Source organism: Carex rostrata, chromosome 10 (assembly GCF_964058835.1).
Source record: "Carex rostrata chromosome 10, lpCarRost1.2, whole genome shotgun sequence".
In the NCBI taxonomy this organism is placed as follows: domain Eukaryota; kingdom Viridiplantae; phylum Streptophyta; class Magnoliopsida; order Poales; family Cyperaceae; genus Carex; species Carex rostrata.
In genome coordinates, this window is record NC_135927.1 from 6601091 (window position 1) to 6623395 (window position 22305).

The 22305-nt window shown below is 37.6% G+C and overlaps 1 protein-coding gene and 1 long non-coding RNA gene across 3 annotated transcripts in view; both read left to right on the top strand.

The window, feature by feature from the left end:
- LOC144560399 (desmethyl-deoxy-podophyllotoxin synthase-like) overlaps positions 1–22305 on the top strand; it is a 98640-nt gene that overhangs the window by 75312 nt on the left and 1023 nt on the right. Inside the window, exons 1-3 of one of the 2 annotated variants that reach the window (XM_078309591.1) lie at positions 20230–20566; positions 21405–21847; positions 21946–22123. In XM_078309591.1, the coding sequence (XP_078165717.1) occupies positions 20282–20566; positions 21405–21847; positions 21946–22123 (906 nt within the window). In that variant the 5' untranslated portion in view covers positions 20230–20281. Of the gene's footprint in view, positions 1–20229; positions 20567–21404; positions 21848–21945; positions 22124–22305 lie in introns of those variants that run through there. The other variant, XM_078309592.1, reaches the window with a different exon arrangement.
- On the top strand, positions 6772–7711 carry LOC144560102 (uncharacterized). Its single transcript, XR_013513325.1, has 2 exons — positions 6772–6899; positions 7495–7711. It is a non-coding gene; the product is annotated as an uncharacterized LOC144560102 (long non-coding RNA).

Here is a 22305-nt window from a genome sequence, read left to right on the forward strand (position 1 = left end):
ATTCATGGTAATATTCTACATTTAAAACCATGAATTTTGATATAAGATTCAGATTCTAACTCCAAATGGTCAAGGAGTTATGAATTTTCAAAGTTTGTGCTGATTTGGCAGCTTCTGAGTGGTGCCACCTCAGCCAGGGTACTCCTAGCAATAAACCTAGCTTCTCTGGGTGCAAATTGGGAGTTCCTAAGTTAAAACCTGACCCTGGGACCCATTGTCAGTCTCTCAAGGTTAAATTTCGCTGAAACTCGGATATGAGTGAACTCAGCGCATGGAGAATGAACTCCATACACCGAGATGACAGTGCAATGGTGCACGATGCACCCTGTCCAGCCAGATCAAACGAGGGAAGCGCTGAGTTTAAACTCAGCGCCTTTGACCTCTTCAAATCGCGTGCACCCAGAGTGCCATACACCGTGCCGCTGCCCTCTACACGGTCTATAATGTGCCAAGCGCAGATGGAATAAGGGACAGAGTAAAGAGAGAAAAGAAGGCATGTCAGGGTCACTGACGAGTGGGTCCCTTGCCCTGACAACTCCTTCTTCCTCCTCCGCGTCTTCTGAGCTCCAATCGGAGCTTGAAATTCATGAAAATTGAAAAGGAATTGAGCAGATGCTCACCTAAACTCGAAAGAGGTGCACTTCCTCTACTCCTTTCTATATTCTCTCAAGCCTAAGCAGTGGCTACTCTCTCTAAACAAAGCCGAGAAAGAGGGAAGATGAGAAAACGGGATGGCCGGTTAGGATCACCTCAAGCTTTGAAACTTGGCAGGGTAATGCCTAAGGCCAACACGATGACCTTACAGGTGTCAATTTGATCTAACCAAGTCCAATTTTATGAGAATCATGAATCGGTACTATGAGAAGTCCGACTAATGGCTAAAGCACCAACCCAGCTGTCTAAACGGTAAATTGAGCTTTGGCACATGATAAACAAGTGAAGGCGATGCCATGTGTATATGCTTTGCACCTTGAAGCACAATAATCAAGGCAGGTGCAAGTTAAGCTCAAGACTAGCTCGGCACAGCACACCATATGCACTAACGGCTAATGAACAGCTCACAGGTCCCCAGGACACGTGTCAAATGAACCTGAGGTAATGCCAAAATAGGAGAATATACTCCTGGAGGCTGGGAGCATGCATTCCCTCATACCTCATCCACATGGCAGTAAATCAAGGGCTATTGATGCCCAGGGCTGTTGTTGATGCAATCTAAAGGCTCAAATGCATCCAACACATTTAAATGACATGTCAAAGTATAATTGGGTGATCCCCTACACAAAGCACACATGGAATGAAGCCAATCAAGCAGAGGCATTTGATCAAACACCTCTGGCCAAGATAAGACCACCTCAGCTGGGGCATTACAAAACCCTAGCTCTCTGCCTATAAAAAGGCACCTCAAATAGAAAAAAAGAGAAAAAAACACAGACATAAAGAAAGAGACAGCTAGAGAAAGATACACACAATCAAGCTCTAGATACACACAAACACACACTTTACATACAAACAGTGGTGCACACACACACCATAGGCTTCCTCAAGCTTAATTCATAGGTAATTAAGTCTTGGATTCAATGTAAGGCCCCTAGGGGGCCACCTCATGTACTAATTTCATGAATAAAGCTTTATTTTTGCCATTTTGATCTTCTTTTTGTTATTCTTTGCTTTATTTTCTGTTTCTGATCTGATCATCTCTCTTTAAAACATCAAAAATATATATACAAGCATTTAAAATACAAAAGCTTATCATTCTTGTACAAATCTTTCATAAAAAACACATTTTTGTACATTTTCTTCTATTTTTCTCTCATCTTTTTCTTTTCTGCCTCCTTGGATCACTTTTGCAAATTAATTGAGGGCTAGGATGAGTGTAGTGAGCCAGCTGGCATCCTTGCTCATCTAATCCCTTGATTTCTTTGATTAAAAGTGATTAAAAAAGGAAAAAAGTGACTTAAATCAAAAGATAATCACACAAGGGCTGTTTAAAGTGAGCAAGTAAGCATCCTTTGCAGTTCTCAACCCTAAGTTCCCTTGAGAGAGCCTATTTGTAATTAAATCCAGAGAAACAGTGAGGTTATGCCCTTTTAAATGGCTAATTTCATCATTTTAAAGGACCTAGTTGCAAAAAGTGAGAAACTGAGGACTAAGATGTAAATAGACAGCAGTTATACTGCCTCATGTCATTTACTTTCTTTATCCAATGAAGTTTTGATGATTTTGCTCTCTAAAATCAAGAGGACATGCTCAAAACATGATTTTAAAACAATCAGGGATCTCCCTGCATATTTCCAAGTCATAACCTGCTTTTTAAATGATGGTTCTATGAAAATTGAATCCTTTAATCTTCATTTTATGCTTACTGGTACAATAACAGTGGCTAAATGCCCTTGAAAACCTGTGTTGGACCAAACCAGACCTTTGATCTTGTATAAAATGATCTACACTACCTCCTGGTATCACACCAAGTATGGACCCAGCACAATATCACATGAAAAGCACCTCTGGTATAATGAAATTCATTGAAATGACCTCTGCTGATAGATCAGTCATTTCAGAACATTAGAAGGACCAAACTGAAAAAATGAACCTCACAGCTAAATAAAGCACTTCAAAATACACAAAATTGATATAAAGTTTGCATCATTTGGATATTCCTACAGAAAGTTATGGATCTCCAAAGTTCATCTTTAAAATATGGAAATTCTGTAATTTAAATTGGTAAAATTACCATCAATACCCCTGACATGAACAAGTCATTTGATTGAGTAAATAAACTCAGAAAAAATTCCAAATTTGGAACAGAAATTCTTAATACATATATCTTTGAGATCATGAAATAAAATGGGCTCATCATATACATAAATCATGAGAAAATGGATCTAAAAGAACTGAAATAATAACTTCTAATATGTTTTCCATGATAAATTGATCTGGAATTCATTTCAATCCAATCCAATGCCTCTGACATGCTCAAACAACTTGTAAATGACTCAAATGAACTCTCTGAATGTCTAATCAAGCTTTGAAACCTCTGTACCATCTTCTGGTACCAATGTGGTATTGAAACCGAAACCACAAAACCCAAATCATGTCTGAGGCCTCTTTGGATGAGAAATTGATGTCACCAAGACCTTCCATAGCCTCACACGATCTCAAATGACCAATCAATTGAAAGTAATTCTAAAGAAATCGATTGTAATCGATCTGGAGTCCAATTGGTACCGATAGGTACTGTAGATACCTATTCCACCGTCTCCGATGGTCGTCGACAGCCGACACCGGCACCAATCGACTCCTAACGTCAAGACGATCACAACCATTCCCTTGGCCGGCACCGCCGTGACCTAGATTGGCCGGACTGAGTTCATCGAGGAAGAACCCTAGCCGGGAAACCCCCTTGCACGATCCTCAAAGCAAGAAACACGAATCCTAAAGCAGTCTTTGCAATCTAATGGATCAAATTCATATCAAATCCAACGGGTCCTGACACTTGGGGCCCTACATGTCATATGTTTAAATCAATTAAGAGATTAACCCGAATCTCAAAGTTCAAATGAATGGTATCTAGGGCTTTGCACATTAATTAATGACCCAGTATACATCTTGAGGCCCAAAAGCCTAAATCTTGATATTAAAACCCAAATCTTGAAGCCCAATTAACCAAATCACCTCTGCACTAATCCTGAAGCCCAATGATTTCAATCCAGTGGCTTGTGTACATCTCAAAGGCCCAAAGCTCAAATCTCAAAGCTCTACACTGATCTTAAAGTCCACATATGACCAGAAGATCCTCTTTTGCACATAAACCCCTCTGTTTTATTAAAATATACAGGGAAGTCCTTGAAAATTTACATAAAGGTCCCTGCCAGCATAAAATCTCCTCAAACAAGCCCTTAAAGGCCCAACTTACATTCCAGACCCTGTCAAAAGCCCAAATTATAGCCTCAGGTCCCTAGAAATTTACAAACAGGTCCCTGGAAGTACAAAATCCTCACAAATAAGCCCTTCCAAGTCCTTTTTGGCCATAACTTTCTCATACTAAGTCCAAATCGACTCAAACCAGTTCCAAATGAACCCAACTTCAATCCTCTTTAATTTTAAATAATATTTGGACATATTCAAATCTCAGCCATAATCTGAAATGACCAAAATGCCCCTCTCTTGACATGTTTTATAAACCAAAGTATAAAAGTGACACCAAATATTGCTTTTTCATACTAAAACTATACAAATGATATCTCTTATGAATACCCTATACACTTGAAGTGTATAAAATCCATGTCTTCATGCATATATCATGACAATTGACCAAAACACGCTTATAAATTAAGTGAGAACCAAATATACGACCAAACAAACCATACATGAGTCCCTTTTTAGCCTCATTATTCAGTTCAATTCGAATAGGCACAAATCCCGGAATGCATGAGGTATTCAGTCTGACCCGAAAGGTCTTTCTGATGTAATTAACGGCGGGTGCTTGCACCTGTCGGGAGTAAAACGTCCTCACAATCGAAAACAATAAAACCTCCGACAACTGATCATGAACGTAGGTTGTCACAAGGGGTGAACTAGGAGGAACGCAGAGAGAAATCCCGAGTGAATGCCTTCCCCTGAGTTCGATGACCTGCTCACATTCGAAGAAGCAGAGCACTGAATCCAGCCGGGAGCATTACCACTCACACCCACATGCAAAAAATACCGCACCGTTAGCTAACCTGACGCCGTGCAACTTTCTGCCACCTACAACGTTCTATAGAACATATACTCTTGCTTTGTGAGTTAATGAAGGCGCACGTAAACGCGTCGTCCGTTGGTCGATCGGAACCGTTGAAATTAAAGAGCACTGCATATTTATTCCTGCAACAAATTTTGATGAAATTTTATTTTTATTTACCTATCCATCAAGTTGACGGAATATTGAAACATCGAAGGGTTATGAACACTGCACATTGGATCGAAGCTCAAACACAATAAAACTTCAGAATTTTTATGTTGGTTACGTTCAATATTCTCCATTGATCATTTTAAAATAAATTTGAAATCATTTCATCACAGATCGACCGTTGATTGCTCATGTGAAAATGAACGGTTCACAGTTTTTTGTTAAATATGAAGTGACAAATAATGGTAAAAGTCTATAAAATGGACAATTATAAGTATGATTTTGCTATAGAAGATATAAATAATTTAATTTAATTTTTTAGAATTTTTTTCAAATTATTTGTTGTACATAAATTATCTAATTAGTAAATATCAAATTCAGAGCCGTTGGATAGGTCATGAGCAGTCTTGATGCCTTCATTTTAGATGTTGTGAGTAGGGAGTCTCTATTCTCCGAGGTAACATAACATTTCTGTTTAGATCCGACCCTATGTGATGTGCAAGATCCTTTAATATTCGTGCGTAATAATGATCAGACGGTTCCGATCTAAACACAAAATTCATGTTACCTCAGAGTTATCAATTCTCCCAGTGCAATACAAACAAACCTCTTCTATTTTCTCTCTGGATCGATTTTCTCCATTGCTAGTCTCCTCCATGTACACTCCGTAAAAAACCAAAGTTGAGCGGCAAAACCCTAAATTTTTCGCTTCCCTCCAACTCCCTCTCAAAATTTCACTTATACCCTCTTCTACTTATGAAAATTTCAGTTCCTTCCCCAGCAATGAACCCAAAAACCCTCACTCCCAAATCGTCTCGCTTCCTTTCTTCTCCTCTCAGATCCGATCCTCCCAAGCCCGCTCACCCAAATCGTCTCGCTTTTTCGGCGAAAGAAAAAGAAGAGATTTCGCTACTTCTGACTTCCGAGTCGGAGAGAAGAATAAAAAAAAGAATCTTTCCTTCGTCAGAGACTAGAGAGAAACCCATTCGACTCAGAGAGAGAATCGCATCGCCCACTCGCGCATAGAAACGCACCAGATAAGCAAAGGTGAAATTTTTAACATGCTCTTTATTTCCTGGCCCCTTAGACGATAAAGACGAAATTGAGAAATGTAGAAAGGGGCAGGTGCGATGCCTTTAGAAATTGATAATAGAAATGTGAAATTGAGAAATTACAGTATCAGGCTGGTCTCTTTAGAAATCATGTCATGTAGAATTTCATTGACTTCTCAATTTCACACTTTTCTTGCACAGGCCATGGCATGTAGAAAATCCATTATTTTTGAATTGTGAATTGCTCGCTTAGTTCCTATTTTTTTTTTTTGTAAAATAGGAACTGGTACAATGCCTAAATGAAAAGTACTGGTACTGTCTGTTTAGTCTTGCGTTGTAAGTTGAACTGGTGCCGGTACAGTCCGTTTAGTCTTGTTAGTTGAAGATCTTCACCTGCTAGGAATTAGGTTGAATTAGGTTCAGTCAATTCTCATTTGAAGAAATGATATACGGATTGTAATTCGCAAAGGACACAAATATCCCCATCTTTTTGGTAAGTTTATTTTATTATTTTTTGTAATTCATGATTTCCATTTTGACATTTTACAAGAATATTGTTACTGTAGTTGATGGAATGGTGGCATGGTTTGAATGCCTATTTCAGATTGGTCACGTCACGAAGTCTGGTGACATTGCCGGTCCCCGCCTTTTGGAGCATATAGTTGATGTTGTTCTGTACATGGAGGTGTCTGGTGACAGTGCTGGAATGTTCTTTATGCTCTTGCTATGGTAATTCCTTCTTTGATGTTTTACTATAGATAAATATATTTGCTAATTGTAATTGTAATTCCTTCTTATACTTTTATGGCTTTACATGATAATCTAGTGTAGATACAATTGCTCTCTTCATTTCTTAATTTCTTTACCACCAACTATTTCTTTTTGCTTAGTTCTCTTCATTCTTTTTTTGATACAAGGAGTATCATCTCGAAGACTATAGTTCTTGGTTCATTAAGCAGGTGGGAACTGTCACTCTTTCATAATTCTTGTGAGATTACTGTTACATCATTATAAACTTCTATTTATTTTAGAATTTGAATTCAGAGTCAATGGTTATGTGTTGATGGACTGGTACAAAATTCTGACTTAATGAGTTACCATTATTTTGTTTTCCTTAAAGATTTGGGCTAGAAAGTAAAAAAACCTGCTATGAAGTAGGTTTAAATGTTGAGTTTTTTATTTCATGAACAAACCCTAGATTTGACAGAGAATTGAACTCTCATCCTTTCCTTGAATTTTGATAATGTTCTCTTAGACTTTTGTAAACAAACCCTAGTCCAAATACTAGATTTTAGTATAGGACAAATGGACTCTAGGTATGGCATATGATGCTATTTAGTGTATATTAGGCTAAACTAAGAAATGTGCTCAATATACAGTGAGATATAACTAACTAAGAAATTCATATATATATATATATATACATTGCTCAATTAACATTAGTGTAAAGTTACAGTTCATTAGATGCATTTTTTAATAACTTAAGACTTACCACATTTTATATCATTCTTCTATTTTAAAAATAACACATGATTGTTTTCTTTTCATTCACAGGATGGCAAGGTTTTACCCACAAATGAAGCTGCAATGGGCTAATGGTGCTGGCATTATGCCTACAATGGGAACAAACTTGGTTAACTACTGGTGGGCATATTTAGGTATAGCTAGAAATGCAAGTGCAATACAGTTCTGATTTTGTAATTTGTTTTGTACATATTTTGGTACAATGTTTCAAGACTGTTATGTTAATGCTTATTAAATGCTTTCCATAGATCTATATATAAATGTGTTTTTGTTTATCTGTTTCAATGGGTATTAGTGTGTTTTTGTTTATCTGTTTCAATGGGTGTTAGTGGGGAATGTAATACAGTACCTGGTTGGTACAGGGAGGATTGTACCTGATTGGTACAGAGAGAATTGTAGATGAGAGCTTACATGTATAATGTCATTTAAGTTATTTTCGTGGGTATATCCACAGAAAAATAAATAAAATTTGCTTTTGGAAATAATACGGTGGGTCCCACACATTTTGCCCTCAGAAATACTACTGTGGGTCCCATATATGATGCCCTTGGAAATAACCTGTTGGGACCCACACACTTTGCCCTCAGAAATCCTATGCTGGGTCCCACATGAGATAACCTTGGAAATAACCTGTTGGGACCCACACGTCCTGCCCTCAGAAATAATACAGTGGGACCCACGCACTTTGCCCTCAGAAATAATAAAGTCATGGGCTTGATGCCAAAGTATTTCTGACGGTAGTATTTCTGTCGGGGGGCTCACGGAAAAAGTCAGAAAGTAGTATTTCCAAAGGTAACCGATGGAAAAAGTCAGGAAAATGGTATTTCCATCAAGGGTATTTTTGACGGTAGTATTTCTGAGGGTGGCGCACAGAAATGACTCTTTTTGGGCTTTTTCCATGAGTACGCCGATGGAAAAAGCCATTTTTTGACCCTCAGAAAAAGTGCAGATTCTAGTAGTGACAAGCACGTATTTCTCGAGTATGAAGACACTGAAAATCTCAAGCTTAAGATTTAACACCATGCGAACCATCAATGACACAAAAACACGGAATCCATCCGATGAACACATTGGTCATACCCGATGCCATATAAACACTTATATGCATCCACAGGACATTAGATTGGAAATCGGTCCACTGTTCTAATTCCCATGCTAACCTCTTGCAACTTGTGTCCCCTGCTAATTGCTTGGATTATAGATGTTTAGAGGATACCGCTTTAGTTCCAGCAGGTAAACTAAATGGTGTCACACTCTAGGAACAATGTCCATAGAGTAAAAATAATTTGCTTTAGGACATTAACACTATCAATCTCCCACTTGGCCTTGAGCCTAAATGGTTGACATACAATCTGTCCAAAATTCTCAGCACATACGAACCGGTATATTAATGCTATAGAGTAATTCCCAGACTGCTCTCTCGTGCATAAGCCAACAGTCTTTATATGCCCCACATAAAAGATCAACTCAAAAATATTGGCTATCCCAGCAGAGGATTGGTTAGTAAATGGCTATGTTTCCCGTTTCTCTATATCCACTAGCTTTCACATATTGCCAAGTCATTGATCAAGCATGTATCAAGAAATGTCCAAATCTTATATGTAGAGAATCCAAGAATTATCAGTGTTAACATGATTCATTGACTTAAGCAATACACAAGTCACAATAAACACAGGGTTATTTGACTTTGTGTTGCATGAATCACCACCAAGTTCTATGCAGATTTATATAATCCTTTTGAATTTCATCACTTTTATAAAGTGACATTTATATTTTTATGCAGATGTTTTAGTTTCGATCATGAATCCTATTCTTGAAAACACTTTCAAAACACAACTGTACACCTGCATAGAATATTGATCCTAGGCTACGATGTATTACTTTAATCATGTAAAACTATAGCGAGTGTCAGCTAGTGCACCAAACTTATAGTTTTCAATACCCTAAGTTAATAGATCGCACCTTGGTCAAACTTCATTCCGATATCTTATGTCATATGCCTCGTAGCATGTATAACCATGAGCAAGTGCATTATTTGATATGTTAGAATTCATTGCTCCGAAAGCATCATTCTATGGGAAATGATTTGTGGCTTGAGTCTTGCCTCGACACATATTACTTCCAAGTAAGCACGGATCCCTTCTAAGTGAGGGATCTCCCCATACTAAACAAATCAGCAACATATCACAATTTACTTTGACTCCAGCAGCTGAGTCTTCTTGAATCTCTTATGTGAATTCGAATAAAGGATCGACCATCCTTGCTCATTTTTAAAAGAACAACTGGTTTCTTTTATAAGATATCTGTCATATAGGAGTGTGTCATTTCATTTTGTGCTACAAGCAACTGGTATCCAGAAATGCACCAAGCTCCCACTAACTTCAGCATCTGAGAGTTCTTAAAGATTCCTAATCTTTATTATAGTTTCATCAACTATATGCTTGTCTTATATTTGAAAGTTAATTCTTTCAACATGTAGAACCCTCTCCAGCTATCTTGAATTTCCACCTTTCAAGAATAAATACTATGGACTACATTTCAAAAGAATAACTTTTGAATAACTGTCTGTATTTGTATTAACAGCTGGAAGTATATTGAATTTATTTGCATACATGGACGACAATGTTCTTCAGTTCTAAAACACTTTAAAACTGCCGGAATCATTTCATAACATGCCATGTTGCACACTATATGTTGAATTTTTGTAAGAGGTATAGTCAAGCTCCCACTAACCTTGACATCCATACATGAAACATAGAGTGTGTTCATTTGAAACATCTACACATGAAACATAGAGTGTGTTCATTTGAAACAACTTGTGTTCTGTAAATATATTTCAATTTACATATACACTCCCACTACTTCTGATTAGGGAAAACTTTCAAACTTAGTATGCTGAGGATCTAAGTAATACAGCAAGTTATTATTATTTCCTCTATGCAAGTAGTACTCGAATGTTTCCATGTTGGTTGTGAAGAATTTATATGTATATAGCCAAGAATCTAGAGTTTAGCAGTAAACTCTATTCTTTTTATCTTTTGACTATATTCAAATGAGTTTCTTATTATGAGATCACGAATTTTACAATTTATCAGATTTTGATCAGACTTTTATTAGAATCTTTGTCATACGAAAATTTTGATCTCTCATATATAATTTCATTTGAACTGTCATGACAATGACCTTCAAGAACCATAAGCTATGAGAACACTTCATGCTTATAATGACAATAGATCAAATCATGATTTAAGTGAATCCATGCAAAATCGAATATCAAGAATTCCATTTTCTATTTACTCAGCCATTAGTAAATAATACTTCTTGATCACGTTATTTTAGGCAATGATGCAATAGGAAAGTTCTATCTCTATTATCATGTATAGAGTATGATCCTTTCTAATGCAATCATATATAGAGCATCATAAGTTTCAAAAGAATAAAAATCTTTTAAAACTCGAATAATCAAATCATGAGTTTAAAACAACACATTTTAAAAACACAAAAATAATCATGAATTTCAAAACAATAAATGTTTCAAAATTTGAACCATATCAATATCAATATCAACATCCCCAAGAAGGGGCAACCATGCTCAATCCATAGAAAATAACATGCAAAACTATTGTAATAGTTTCTGATACACTCTCAAGCAAATATGCCATAAATCAGCCTTCGCACAAAGTGAAGCCAACACCTTTGTCGAAAACTGAAAGACACATTACTTCTCATCCTTCTGTAACTGTCACAAAATTAGAAATCAAGCACAGTAGAACACCACACTCCCCAAACCTCCCTCCCAGATTTTATTTATTTTTCAATTTTTCTGATACATTCGGTAACAAGATGAAACCCATCCTTTATAGAACACAGGATGCTATCAAAATTTCTTTCCTAATATTCCTTTCTTACTTTTTAGTAATATAATTACACAGAGATGAAATATACACAGATACTATAACAAATATGATTGTAATTAGCCAATTATAGACGCCTAACAATCCTGGAGATATCTTCCCTGATTTGGCACCTGTAACAGCTCATTTTGTCACACTCCTCCTCAAGTAGGTTGGTAGATATCTATCATACCTAACTTGCCTAATGAGCTGTCGAAGATCTTGGTTGCAACTGCCTTGGTCAAAATATCTGCCAACTAGTCTTCTGATCTTACATGTGGAAACCGAATGATCTTTCCTTCTAGATTGTGCTTTATGAAGTGACGATCCACCTCAACATGCTTGGTTCGATCGTGCTGCACCGGGTTGTGTGATATGTCTATTGCGGCTTTGTTATCACATAACAAATCCATCTCCTCCTTAGGTTCATACCCAAGCTCTGTCATAAGTTTTCTTAACCATAGAAGTTCGCATAAGCCCTTTGACATCCCCCGAAACTCTGATTCGGCACTTGAGAGAGCCACAACATTCTGTTTTTTACTCCTCCATGTGACCAAGTTCCCTCCAACAAATGTGAAGTACCCTGCCATCGATTTTCTGTCAGTCACGTTTCCTGCCCAGTCAGCGTCGATGTATCCGCTAATTTTCAGGTGTCCATGTTTCTTGAATTGGATTCCTCTTCCTGGAGATCCTTTCAAGTATCGGAGAATTTGAGTTACTGCCTCCATATGCATGTCACTTGGAGAATGCATAAATTGACTTACCACACTAACAGCATATGCTATATCAGGTCGTGTGTGGGATAGGTAAATCAATTTTCTGACTAATCTCTGGTACCTTTCCTTATTGGCCGGTATCTGATCTGGGTATTCTCCCAACTTTAGATTTTGTACTATTGGTGTCTCTGCCGGTTTGCAATCAAGCATTCCTACTTCAGCGAGTAGGTCCAACACATACTTTCTTTGAGACAAGATAATCCCTTCTTTTGATCGTGCAACCTCAATTCCAAGAAAATATTTTAGGCCTCCCAAATTCTTCATTTCAAATTCTTTCGAAAGCCTTTCCTCTAAGTCCTTCATTTCCTGCCTGTCATTTCCAGTTATCACCATATCATCCACATAAATGATAAGAGCAATGATCTTACCTTGGTCGTGCTTCAGGAATAAGGTATGATCTGAGTCACTTTGTTTGTACCCATAACTTCTCATGGCATTACTGAATCTCCCGAACCATGCACGCGGTGATTGCTTCAACCCATAAAGTGACCTTTTTAGTTTACACACCATTGGTCTTTTTTCCAAATATTCGTACCCGGGAGGAACATCCATATAGATTTCTTCTTCGAGGTTGCCATGCAAAAAAGCATTCTTGACGTCGAATTGATGTAGTGGCCAATCAAGATTAGCTGCAAGAGAAAGTAAGACTCGAACAGTATTAAGTTTTGCAACTGGAGAAAAAGTTTCTTGAAAGTCGATACCATAAGTCTGAGTGTATCCTTTTGCGACTAATTGTGCCTTGTACCGTTCGATAGCCCCATTTGCGTAATATTTAACTGAAAAAACCCATTTACATCCCACCGTCTTCTTTCCCACTGGCAGTTCTACTAGTTCCCAAGTTTGATTCTTCTTCAAGGCCTCCATTTCAAGTTCCATTGCTTTGACCCACTTTGGATCCTTCATTGCCTCGTCTACTCTTTCTGGTACTTGAACTGTAGAGACATTGGCCACAAACCCTTTCAGCTGCACTGGTAAATGGCTCGAACTCACATAGTTGTTTATCGGATAAGTACACCTCTTCCTATCCCATTCGTCGGGTTTAAACTTGTCTGGTGCCTTTCCCCTATTTATCCTGTGAGGCAACTTATAACTAGAATTAGTTGAGTTTGAGTCAGAATTATTTACCTCTTGGATATCCTCTGGAGCTGGGCCTTGTGGTTGAGGAGGGGATTGTATCACATCTCTTTCATCTTCATCAAAGTCTACTTGAAATCTATTCTCAACAGTAGTGTTCTGTTCATGCTCAACAGGTCTCCTCCTTTCATACTTCTTCTGAAACATTTTTTGACCCCTTTCCGCTGGATCCTGTGGTTCGACTCGAGTTGGGTTGTTGCTCGAGTGGCCCAAGTCGAGAGAAATACCTGGGCCGTGTGTGGTCTGTGTAGGATCCGAACTGGCAGCAAGGTCATATGGGCTGGAATCAGAATCAGAACCTGACTCAAGGTGGGCGGAATCAGATAGGCTTGAATTCGAGCCCGGTGTTACTGGTAAACCGAACAGAAACCAATTTTCCTCATTATTCTCCTCCGAAAAATGGTTTTTGTTGGTCTGATAATATCCCTCTGTTTCTAGAAACGTAACATCCATGGTTACGTAAAATCGTTCTGATGTCGGGTTGTAGAATTTATATCCCTTTTTGTGCTGTCCATATCCCAAGAAAACACATTTCTCCACACATGGTTCAATTTTTGTTCTTTGATTTTTAGGAATATTAACATAGGCTGTACACCCAAATATTCGTGGTAGCAGTGTCAAAACAGACGTAATTGGTAAGAAAGAAGAGAGTCTTTGTAGTGGAGTTTGGAAATTTAATACCTTTGATGGCATTCGGTTGATTAAATATACAGATGCCGTCACAGCCTCATCCCAAAGATGATTAGAAACACTGTATTCGAAAAGTAAGGATCTGGCAGTTTCTAGCACATGCCGATTTTTCCGTTCTGCTACTCCATTTTGTTGTGGAGTTCCGGCACATGAAAGCATTTTTAGGTTTTTGTTTACAAACTCTCCTCCATTGTCAGTTCGAACTGTCTTTATAGCTCGTCCAAACTGTGTTTGTATCATTCTAAAAAAAACTTTAAACACCTCACCAACCTCATCTTTATGTTTGAGGACGTAAAGCCAGGTCATACGGGTACAGTCATCAATAAACAAAATAAACCATTTGTTCCTATTCTTCGAGGTAACCGGAGCCGGTCCCCACACGTCGGAATGTATCAATTCAAAAGGAGAACTACACTTAGTCAAGTTAAGAGGATAAGACACACGATGGCTCTCAGCTTTAATACATGTTTCACATTCAAATTTATAATTTCCACAGTTTACAAACAATTCTGGGAACAAATGCTTCATATAACTAAATGACGGATGACCCAAACGTTTGTGCCAAATCAGCACCTTATTCTTACAATTAGTAGATAGACCTGTAGTATTGAGAGCACTTCCACCATTCATGTCTTCTAGGTGATACAATCCCCCCTTTTGAGTACCACGCCCAATAATCTCCTTCGTGAGGATATCCTGAAAAAAGACAGAAATTCGGGTACATTAGTACAACACAGTTCAGGTCTTCACAAATCTGCCCCATAGATAAGAGCCTTGTAGATAAGGATGGGACAAGAAGGGTATTGGAAAGCTTTATGGAAGGAGAGATATGCACTGTTCCTGCACCCGTTACTGGACTTGAATTACCATTGGCATTTACAATTTCCCTTCTTCTAAGTTTAGTAGGTTCTATAATATCTTCTTGTAAAAAAGTCATGTGGTCTGATGCGCCAGAGTCAATGATCCAGGATTTATCATTTTGGTCACAAGTGCTGAAAGCCATACCACTATTCACATCCATATTCTGCTTAATACAATTAGAATAAATTTTGGCCCTTTTTTGAGGATAGTCAAAAAAGTTACCTTCTGCCGATTTTACCTTCTCACCATTTATTGATGGAACGAGGGAGAGATCGCTACCTGTTGCCAAATTGCCTTTTCCTCGATTGTTGTCGTTGGCTTGCCAAATTACCTTCTCACCATTATATGCTTTGTCAGAGTCAGTTTCGCATCAGCTTGTTCCTCCTTTTCTGGTGCCTTGGCCTCCCTAGCCACCATCGCCATGGATGCATCGATAGCACTTCTTTCGAGCATCATTGTCTGCCTCACGTCTTCTTGTCTGATCCTGGCAAACGCTTCCTCAACCATAGGGAAAGGCTCCATACGGAGTACCTCTGCCCTTGCATTGTCTAGTCTGTCATCAAGACCGTCAAGGAAAGTGTAAGTCTTCCTGCACAAGAGAGTTGTGTGTTTTTATATCCTTTGGGGTTTCCATTGGATTTGGGCGCCTAAAATCGATCTCTTGCCAGAGACCTTGCAAGAGATTGAAATATTCTTCGATTGGTTTACCCGACTGTTTGAGTCGAGTCACTTGTCTCCTAAGGTTGTAAACTTGGGTTTTGTCTTTACCATCAAAGTATGAAGTGGCCACAGCCCTCCAAACATCTCTGGCACTAGGAAATCTAATAAAGTTACCTATTAGAGTGGGGTCCATGGAGCCGATTAAAGATTAACCATGCCTTGACCGTCGAATCTTCAGCAAACCATTTAGCATAGCTCGCATGAGTTAAAGGAGGAGGAGATATACTACCGTTGATGTAGCCTAGTTTCTGTCTGCCCGCGAGATTCATTTCTACCACCTGTGCCCAGAGTCCATAATTTTGCCCGGTTAGTTTTACCGAGACAGGAGAAATCCCATGGTCTGAGGTTGCCGGTACATGAACTGCCTGGGGCTGTTGGACCTCTTGTGGAGTTAGGAGAGGCAGTGGTTGTGAGAGAAGTTGAGTAAGCCGTTCAAGTAGAGTAGTGGTTTCAGTTTGGTCAGTGATTTTTTTTGGTGAAGAAGAGGGAGTCATTGTGGATCAGGATTCTAACCTTGGTGCTCTGATACCATGTCACAAAATCAGAAATCAAGCACAGTAGAACACCACGCTCCCCAAACCTCCCTCCCAGATTTTATTTATTTTTCAATTTTTCTGATACATTCGGTAACAAGATGAAACCCATCCTTTATAGAACACAGGATGCTATCAAAATTTCTTTCCTAATATTCCTTTCTTACTTTTTAGTAATATAATTACACAGAGATCAAATATACACAGATACTACAACAAATATGATTGTAATTAGCCAATTATAGACGCCTAACAATCCTGGAGATATCTTCCCTGATTGGGCACCTGTAACAGCTCATTTTGTCACAGTAACAATCACATCATCTCACTCACTACTGCACATCCAAAATTACCACTAGACACTACCCGCTCCGTTAATTCAACCTGTAACAGCCCAAGTGTAGTTTCCACTACCCGCTCCGTTAATTCAACCTTATCTTATTGGATCCGGCTAGAAGTCATAGCCCCACAGCAACTGTGTTAGTAGGGTGTTGTCTGCATTGCAAAAATCCTTAACCCTAAAGCCAGAGTCACGAAGTGGATAGGATTAAGGGAGGGTAATAAAATTAATAATTTTATGCCTAGGGACATTATTGTTTATGTGAATTTGATAGGCGTGTCAGCAAGCACCCATACTTATCCTATGACAATCACAGGCATTCACATCAAACAAATATAGAGCGCGAGATTGTGTGGTCTCTTCAGGAATTCATCTTCGTCATTGTCACGAGCACCTCTTCCAGGGAGCCCAAGTCAAGCAACTAATAACTAGATTTCCTGATATTCACTCTAGTCCAAGCTAAAAGAAATATAAGATTACATTTTATTCCCAATGTGGCATGTAGGCCAAAATGACATGTAAAAGCAACCAAACAAGTGTTGCTTGCCTAATCAATATTAAACACTTAATATCATGAGGCACCTTAGGACGCTTACATTCATTCCACATGCATACATTACATTACACATGGCATTGGAAATCTTTGACCACACAATCAGCTTATTTTACCTACAGCTAATCGCTGTGGTGGGCCCATTCATGTATGTGCACCTCAATCAAATTGAAGTGCATGAGCAATTTTAATCATCCTGTCTATAGCCACTTATAATTTCCTAGTTTCTGACTTCCTACATTAAAAATAAATTGTTATACAATTTACCCTTTTTGATAACCTGATAAAAACATTACTCCCAAAAATACAGCAAGTTATTTTTGAAGTAGAATTTTTCTAACGAGTCAAGGAAATAGATCAAAACTTGTTTCAAATGCTTTCCATGAATGCCTAGGTCATTATGCTCCATAATCAAGTATAGGCATTTCAACAACCATCATTGGCACATCCAAATTTTCAAATCCAACGACATGTTTGAATTTAACTATTTCCATACTCCCTGGACACTAGTAGCAAATCTAAATATGAATAAAACATTTTAAATCCAAAGTTTAAAATACCGAGTTTGAAATAGCATGAAATTGACATCTCAAGTCATCAAGTGAGTATTCTCTTCCAATTGATCCAAGCAATTCATGTCAAAAACTCTCATCACATTCTCACTATTCGACTCTCACTGATTTCCAATTTCACAAATTTAGATTTTACAAAAAGAATTTTAAAACTTCACAATTCTTTAAGTAAATCATGGATGCACACAACAAGTCAATCCAGAAATTACGAAAACTTGTGATTTCAATAACTGGTTATATACTCCATGACTAAAATTACCTTAACACTTTGCATCTACATGTGAAATTGCATTGTTACAGAACAAACTGACTACGGTACCACTGTTGGGTAACGGTGCATACGATCTTACTATAACATGCAATCTTACCATGCGATCTTACCATAACATGCAATCATTCACACGCAGTTTATGGATCATGTCACACACATGATCTAGTAGAGTGTTATAGTTCATATTTTATCCTCTCGCGAGGTGACGGCCTTGGGTGCCACAAGCTGCTTTCTCGTGATGGACTCACTCCTTATCTTTCCAAAATAGGAAAGCTGAGTAGGTGTACACCAGGGGTTAGTCAAATAACTGGCTCGCCTAACTTCTAGATCAGCGCGCCAGTTCCAATCAATATCACGCACGGTTTAATCAATCTCCAACAGCAGGTTTGGATAGATCACCAACACCATATCCCCAATCAACACACCCAATGGATCTGATCCTCAATCCCTGTGCAAGATCAAGCAGTTGATCTTGCGTCTCAATCAATCAAGCAAGAAAGAAGGGATCGATTTAGATCTAATCAAGTAAATCTAGATCAACAAATCGAATCAAGATCAACATATCAAATCAAGAAGAAGTACAAACCTCAAGGGATCGATCTAGATCTAATCAAGTAAATCTAGATCAAGATCAAGATCAAGACCTTCAATCATATCACAAAACTGATTGGAATTAAAAGAAGAGGTCCGGTCGGCCCACGATGGAGAGGCGTAGAGGCTCTGGCCCACATGAGGTAGCGCAACCCGAGGCGGAGGAGAGGAGGGGTGGCGTTAAGCCGCATGACCTTGGATCAGCCTTGAGACGATCGGCCAAGGGGAGGCAAGCCGAGGCTAGGCTTGACCTAGGTGGCGACGCAAAAATTGAGGCGGAGCTCACGTGATGGACTGGCAGCGGTGGCTGGTGGTGGCGGTCGGCGATAGGGTGGTGCATCAGCCAAGGGAAGAGAGAGAGAGATTGCTTGACAAATGATTTGCTTTTGGATCAAAAGGTTAATTTGGATGGAGAGATGAGGCCTTTAAATAGATCCCATCAATTACACAAATACCCTTGTAAATATCTAGCTTATAACATGATAATCAATGCTTTTTGGTAATTGATCATGCCCTTGGTCCAATGGACCAATTGTGCATTCAAATAATATTCAAACTTAGCTTAAGCAACAAGCAACCTACCTCTCTCTCTCATCTTGTTGACCAGGTCAATGCTTACATCATCCGATCTGGTCAACTACGTTTTAACCAGATACTCACGAGTTTGACCAAGTCAAACTTGCTCATCTCTTCACTAAAATGGCCATAACTTTTGAACCGTAAGTCCAAATCGCGCATACCACATATCCACATGCTCATCTCTCAATTCTCTATCTCATAGTACAATCCAATTGCTCTAGATAATAGAATTGATAATATCCATTATATATTTACTCCAATTAAACATATATTCTCATCTAGTTGAATCAAGCATTTGTGCAAGCAGGTGTACAAACATGATTCAACTAATTCCTCATCAAGTGTACAAACTCTTGTCCCATAGATTTAATCAAACCTCTCATTACTTCTTAATGTGTGTAATGGTATTCAATACTTATTCAATACAAATTCAATTAAGAACTAGAACTTAACATGACTAATCTTAAATTATACGGCTATTTTATACATATCCAATCTCAAACTCCAAAAAAGAAAAGAAAAAATAAGAACTAACATATTATTTTTATTAAATTTGTATTTTAACACAATTTTTCATATATTTTTTTTTATTAAACTAGAATTTATTTTTAAACTATTAATATAATATTATTTCGTTTATTACACAATTTCATATATATTTTTTAATTAATGCATGTAGGATACCGCACGTGAAATAATGCACCAAAATATCAAACTAAAAGTAATTGCCAGTTGCTGTCACCTCTATTGAAATTTCTGTCATCTCTCCATATTTTCTCGGAGTTGCTTAGGTAGTCTAAACACGTGCACCCGTTTTTCTCTTATTTTTCATCATGAATTTTTTATTTATTTTTAAATAACTTCATTATTTGTTTTCTCTTTGCTTTTTGTGGTCAACGCTGATCTCCGTCCCCTTCCTTGACTGAGTTTGCTATATTTTCTTCATTAAACTCCCTTGTGTAATTAATTAATTTTCTTGTTTAGTTTTAATAACTTCTATCTATCTAGCGAATTTATTATCTATAGAGCGTGTTAACTTTCTGCTAGAGTGTATTATCTAAAGATCACTACTTTTGAAATTGCTGAAATTTCAGTGCCATAAATTAAATTTTATTTATGCTACATAAGAACAAATCAGCAGCCAATGAAGTATGAACATATCAGAGAACCGAGGTCACTATCTCTTGATAAAATAATAATATAATTAAGTTTGAAAATCCTGCACTTGAACCTATATATGTTAGGAAATTGCTTGTTTTACGAACTCACTCTCAATATCTCTGATAGAAAAGAAAAGAACAGAAATGGAGCTACTTGCACTCCCTTCTCTTTTCTACTTTCTAACTTCTCTTCTCCTACTAGTCGTTGTCTCCCTTTGGTTCATCCAGAAGCCAGCTACAAATTCTAAATCTAATCTCCCTCCAGGACCCCAGACCTTGCCATTTATTGGAAGTCTACACCACCTAGCAACTTCCAGTTTGCAACATCATGTCCTGCGTGATCTTGCCCAGTTACATGGACCTGTTATGCTCCTTCGTGCTGGCGAGACAGACCTCGTTGCCCTCACTTCTCGTGAAGCTGCAAAGGAGGTGACTTATTGTACCTGATCATTTTATTTTATGAGTGAAGCTATAGTACTATGCATAACGCACTTTGGTTTGTACTATGAATCAATATCTCCGTTTACAAAGTTCAAATAATCGATCTGTTTAACATGCATTATTACCATATATTAAAATGTACTTGTTAATAGAATTTTACATTTTTTTATTATCTTTTTTCTGTTTTTTAAAGATAGAGCTAGAAAAGTAACTTCACCTAAAAATTCTAGACCATTCAAAGTAGTGATTTTCTATCTATTTAAAAAATATATATAAAATGTAATTTAATTTTATATGGAGATGTTGTTGAATGGTTCAGATTGATTGTTTGGAATTCGAAAACAAATATATTGATCCAAAGTTGAGACAAATTTGATGAATATGATGCATGCATAGTACCATATATAACCTCACTCTTATTTTATTCCAATAGATCACTAACAGCTGAGTCAAATGCTATGGCTCTTGGTAAATTTATGGTTCTAAAGGTACCATGTGAATAGGGGTTTTGCATATGCAGAACATCAGAATAGAAAAGTTTAAATGATGTAAATGTATTTGAACGTGTTATTATTAAATACATCTAATAATATTTTTCTTGAAATTTTGAACTTGGGAAAGTCCCTTCATAACGTCCATGTGCTTTTATTTTTTTGTATAATACCAAATAAATCTGCAGGGTATAAATAGGGACGGTATGAAGATTAATATTAATTAACAAACACAATTGCAGCTAATTACAAAAAAAAATGATATATCTTTATATTTGTGTGTTATATTGGGCAAAAATTATATGTTTTAACATTCATTCATACAAACTGCATAGGTGATGCAAACACAGGATGCAAACCTTGCGAACCGCCCTGTACAATCTGCCGCAGATGTTCTCACTTATGGTGGCAAGGACATTGGTTTCTCAAATGGCCCCTACTGGCGCCAGATGCGTCGAATTTGTGCCAGTGAGCTCTTTAGTTCAAAACAGGTGAAATCTTTCTCATCAATTTGGCAAGAAGAGATCGATTCTCTGTTGAAGAGATTGAGTATAGTTTCTGGTAAATCACAAGTCAATTTGAGTGCATGGACATGTGAGCTTTCAAACAATATTATCATTCGCACAGCATTTGGAGGAAAATTTAAAAAGAGAGAAGTGTTCTTGGAAAAAATAGGAGATGCATTGGAGCTCTTTGCTGGCTTCCACCTATCTGATATCTTTCCAACATTGAGTTGGTTGGATTTCAAGATGAGAAGAAGAGTTGCCAAACTCCACCGGTAAGTACATTTGATGAACTTATTTTCCTCATTCCTAGTTTTCTTTTTATTCTTTAATGTTTGGCGGAGACTCATATATTAAATATTAATACATGTAGAAAATTGGATTTGGTACTAGAGGAGATCGTACAGGAACATTTGAAGAATCGACAACAACAAAAGGCAAGAGGAGAGCATGAGATTGAATTTGATTTTGTCGATGCCCTTATTGATATAAAGGAACGTGGTGACTTGGAGGTGCCTATCACAATCGACCACATAAAAGCTATTATCTTTGTATGTGCCAGATTAACATTTACTTCATATAAATTAATTATTACAATAAATGAAATTAGAAAGAACACACACATTATATGCAGAATATGAATATAACCTCCAAGGGGGAACCGTATCAATATTCAATACTCCATGAATCATACATGCATCTTGCAATAATACATATAAAATAATCAATAGTA